The sequence below is a fragment of the Barbatula barbatula genome (genome assembly GCF_947034865.1).
Source record: "Barbatula barbatula genome assembly, chromosome: 13".
Taxonomy (NCBI): domain Eukaryota; kingdom Metazoa; phylum Chordata; class Actinopteri; order Cypriniformes; family Nemacheilidae; genus Barbatula; species Barbatula barbatula.
Window position 1 is genome coordinate 7,706,257 of NC_136776.1, and position 4,790 is coordinate 7,711,046.

The following is a 4,790-nucleotide window of genomic DNA, read 5'->3' on the forward strand; positions in this document are numbered from 1 at the left end:
ATATGTGTGCACACACAATAGGTTCATACTATTTATACATTCTGTATAAGTAAATTGCACACCTATTAACTGTGTTTTAAAAATCAATAGGGACAAACATTGACATCACCCTTAATTAATCAAATACATGTTGTTGCTAAACTGTGCGTGTTCCTCACCACTCACACAGAAAAGTTCCCACATTTTTGTTCCAACAATACTTAGCAAGGTAACCATTTCTTCCCTTTTGATCCCCTGAAATCATGTAACAAGCCTACTTTACACTATACCAGAAAAGTTTTAAAATATTGAATTAATGTTTATTTAATTAACAACCTATAAAAATGTTCTTAATAGCCACAACTCTAACAAGTCTCAAGACAGAAAGGAATCGGCTTAAAAAAATATGCTTTTGTTCCTATAATTTACACAAACATAGATCCTAAATTTGATAAGATTCCAATACGATAACGTTAAAATGACCATTTATCGACCAATACGGCCAAATTTAAAAAGGGGAATTATACACCATTTTAACGACTTTTAACACTTTTCTTTAGTTGTCTGATTTTGTGCCTTTACAAAGTCAGAGACTGAATCAATAGTCAAAAGTATAGGGATACTGTAGGTCAGAGGTGCCCAACCTTTTTTGATCCAAGATCTACTTTTCAAGTAGCCAACCTCCCGAGATCTACCAGTCCAGTGTCAACATCGCAAACCCACACACATCATTTCCAGTCTGCAGTAACTAACCTCACAACACTTTTTCTTGTTGTCACACAACTACTAGACATCACAATACAAACCCTCCCTCTCTCAAACACACACAGACAAATTCCTTTTTGCATAGTGCGCTGTAGCACAAACCCGCTCTCTATGCTCCTCTCTCTCTGTCACACTCACTCACTCTCTCACACACACACACACACACACACACACACACACACCAATCTGCGTGATGAGCAATAGTCATAACTGACCTTAATATGAACCAAACAGAAACATAAACCATAAACATTGTTCAAATAGATCTCTAAGTTTGAAAAAAGGAAATCACTTTCTACCTTAGTGGGAGACCTGGCACTGGGAGGAGGAGGCTAGCTTCTCGTAGTTAGGAGTGTAGGAGCTGGTTGCAAGGCGTAGGCAGGCTGCAAGGTGGTCATCAGTCATTGTTGATCTGTACTTGGACTTGATGATTTTCATGTGTGAGAAAGCAGACTCGCACAAATAAGTTGATCCAAAAAGAGCTGTCAAGTTCAAGGCACATCTTCTGAGATTGGGATATTTCTCCTCCACCAGTAGTTTCCAGAACACTACATGCTCTCCAGGTTGAGCAGATGTTGATCTGGCTTTGATCTCAATGTCATTTTGCAATGTCAGAATCTCATCCTCAAGAGCGGAGCTTTCCAAGTCGAAAAGTGATTTGACTTTGGCTGCAATGTCACCAACATCAATACTTGCAGCAAATGGATAACACATATAGCTGGCTACAGGCTCGATGGATGCAAAGTCAGTAAAACGCCTCACAAACTCTGACGAGATGCTCTGAACATGCTCCTCATAACGTGCACTGTCAAGCTGTGTCACACCTTTACCTTGACGTTGTAGTTCTGCCTGCATGTGAGGGAAGTTGCGCAGGTCACCACGCTGCAGCCTGCTTGACATCAGCTGTAGCTTGCTTTTAAATGTGTTCACTGAACTCATCATGTTGACTACATCTTTACCCTTACCCTGCAGCTCTAAATTCAATTCATTGAGCTCGGCAGTGAGATCAGTGAGGAAAGATACATCTAACAGCCACTGGTGGTCCTCTAGCTTTGTATGGTAATCCACATGTTTTGAAAGCTTCAGGAAGTCCTTGATTTCAGGTAATAACTCCGTGAATCTGGACAAAAATTTACCTCTGCTTAACCACCTAACATCCGTGTGAAGCAGCAGGTCTGTGTGCTCAGCCTCATTCTCCTCCAAGTGAGCACGGAAAAGCCTTCTCTGCAGACTCCTGGCCCGAACTGAACACACAATCTTCATCGCAATATCCATCACTTCTTTCATATTTAAAATCTTTCCACAGAACGCTTGCTGGTGAATTATACAATGATAATTCAGGATATCTGGGAAGGATTCACTTTCTTTGCACAGTGCAATGAACCCACTGGTGCGGCCCATCATTGCAGGCGCCCCATCGGTTGTGATGGAGATCAGCTTGAAGAGCGGCAGTGTTGTCTCGCTAACAAATCCCATGAAAGCATTAAAAATATCCTCACCTCTGGTGTGTCCTTTTAATGGCAAAAGTGTGAGCAGCTCTTCCTTGGCGCTCATGTCTTCAAAAACCATCCTGATGAAAACACACAATTGTACTACATCCACCGTATCAGTCGACTCATCAAATTGGAGGGAAAAGCACTCACACGCATCAATATCCTTCCTCAGTTGCTCCTCCACATCCACAGCCATTCTCTCACATCGCCTTGTAGTAGTATTGCGGGAGAGTTGCACTTTCAATAATGGCCTTCACGATCTCTGTTTTATTTTTAAAGTCGTCAAAAAGGCTATCCGCTGCCTCGAGAAAGGCTTCCTTCACCATATCGCCGTCATTGAATGGCTTCTTGTGTTTAGCAAGGATGTGACTGACGCGATAGGAAGCAATAGTTGCGGCCTTACCCTGAGTCTTCGGTTTGGTGAAGATTGACTGCCGTGCTGAAAGCTGTGCTTTCAAATCCCGCACTTTTGTGGCGCGTAAAGGCGTTTTTGCAGGGAAATCCCTCTCGTAGCTCGCGTGTACTGTTTTAAAATGGCGCTCCAGGTTCCCTTTTTTTGCCAATGCCACCGTTGCATTGCAGATCAAACAAACAGGCTTTGAATGAGAATAAACAAAAAAATAATCTTCCTCCCATTCAGGGTGAAAATGGTAGGTCTTGGCTCGTTTCCCCTCAGCCATGTTCGTTTAGGTACGTGTAACCGCTCTGTTCGCTAGCTTCTAGCTACTGTTGACATGCAGCTGTCAACTACCTGTCATGCATGTCACGCGCGACCGTAGGTTAAACGTGACCTACTTTTTTTTTAATACTTTTTTGTGGACGTGTTTAAGAGACTGATAGGGTACCAGGCAAGGACTCATGATAGGCTGTAGTGTACATTTAGTACAAAATATAACACACAAACACACGGGGTGTGTGTGTGTTATATTTTGTATTTTTTTCTTTAATTTTTTCGCGGTCGACTTGGGAATAGTCTGCGGTCTACGAGTAGACCGCGATCGACTGGTTGGGCACTCCTGCTGTAGGTGTTCCATTTCAAAAGAAAGAATGACAAACTATTTAGACCAAAGTAGGGGTTAGCTAAATCTTATTTCACCTTTCGTTTTTACTATCAAGTACAGTAGGTCTATTTAACAGTCCAGTAGCATTTTAACAAAAACACTAACTTATGTAGAAGTGAAACTGAAGGATTTTTATTGTGGTTTAAACGTGCTTTTACATTTAATATGCTTTATGATTTCATTATTGATTACTAACCGTGCATAATATGTTGAAAATATAACCAGTGTGTGAGTTGAGTTAGCCAAGAGTTAGGGGGGTGATATTGAGTGTATTTTCCACAGGAAATGGTATGTGTGTGTGTAAAGATCAGATTACACACGGAGCCCCATGGAATGTGGTGAGGTGTGGGGTGTTTCCATATGATGTGTTGCAGAAGGTCAGAGAGCAAAGGAGTGAGAGCTGGTTGGCTGAGGCAGAACAAAGGAGAGAAAGCGGATTGGACGAGTCCCAGGCTTCCCCGACCCCCATCTGTAACCAGAGACACGTCGTGAAAGATTATAAAAAGCTGTGAAACTGTTTTTCGGGGTCGGTCCTTTGTGAGACGTTTGCGTCTGAGGGCCCACCCAGCAGCTGTTGTATTTTTTAATCTTCTGATCAATAAACTTCGACATTTTCTTAATTGGCCTCTCTCCAATTTTGAACACGCAGAACATAGCACGAATGTTCGACACCTGTGCTTTGTAGATGTCAAGTTGTGGGAGAGCCAAAGTGGAATGCTGCAGCCTGGTCAAAGGATCTCTGTATTTAACAACTTTAACTTTATTTATTCAACTTTATTGTCATTACACATATACAAGTACAGTGTAACGAAATGTAGTTTAGGTCTAACCAGAAGTGCAATTAGCAAGTGCAGGATATACAGTTAGAATAAATACAGAGTACAATATGAGAGAATAAAATACAGTAGGTATGTACTATTGTGACGGGTAGAGAAACAACACGTACAATCTGGCCTGTTTTCTCAACACCCCGAAGGGGAATTTATTAAAGGGGTGGCGATCAGCCGGTGAGAAAACACACAAATGCCCGTCTCCGATATCCCGTGCCGTGAGGTGGGGTGGTGAGCCGTGTTCCTGCCGTAGTCCCGTGTCTGTGATATCCCTGGAGTCTGTGTAGTCCCGTGTACCCCTGAGTTCCCTTGTGGCCGTGAATTCCCTCGTGTCCGTAGCGCAGTGGCTGGGTGCGTGGGTTCCCGAGTCCTTGGCTGCTGTTGGCCGTCAATAGTCCGAGCCTGGCAAAAGGTACAGGAGAGACAACAGTTAGACACACTCTTACCACTGAGTCGTAGCCCCCTGTGCTTCCTGTGAAGCAGGCTTTTATGCCGGCTCTGATGATCCCTTGACGACCGACAGCTGTGCCTCGTTCTCTCAGTCTGTTCCCATGGCGACGCTGATTGCGCCAGGGGTGACTCGCCACAACTATGAAAATATGACAGTAGGTATATACTATGAACAACATATACAGATGGCTATATACTATAAACATTAATGT

The 4,790-nt window shown here is 42.9% G+C and overlaps 1 protein-coding gene across 1 annotated transcript; it reads right to left on the reverse strand.

Annotated features, from left to right (window-relative positions):
- Nucleotides 1-1,044: 1,044 nt before the first annotated feature.
- LOC306902952 (general transcription factor II-I repeat domain-containing protein 2A-like) lies at nucleotides 1,045-2,433 on the reverse strand (the record flags this gene model as incomplete). The annotated part of the gene is made up of 1 exon (XM_079471873.1): nucleotides 1,045-2,433. One exon carries the CDS (start codon nucleotides 2,431-2,433, stop codon nucleotides 1,045-1,047), a length of 1,389 nt encoding a protein of 462 aa, XP_079327999.1.
- Between the last annotated feature and the right edge of the window lie 2,357 nt (nucleotides 2,434-4,790).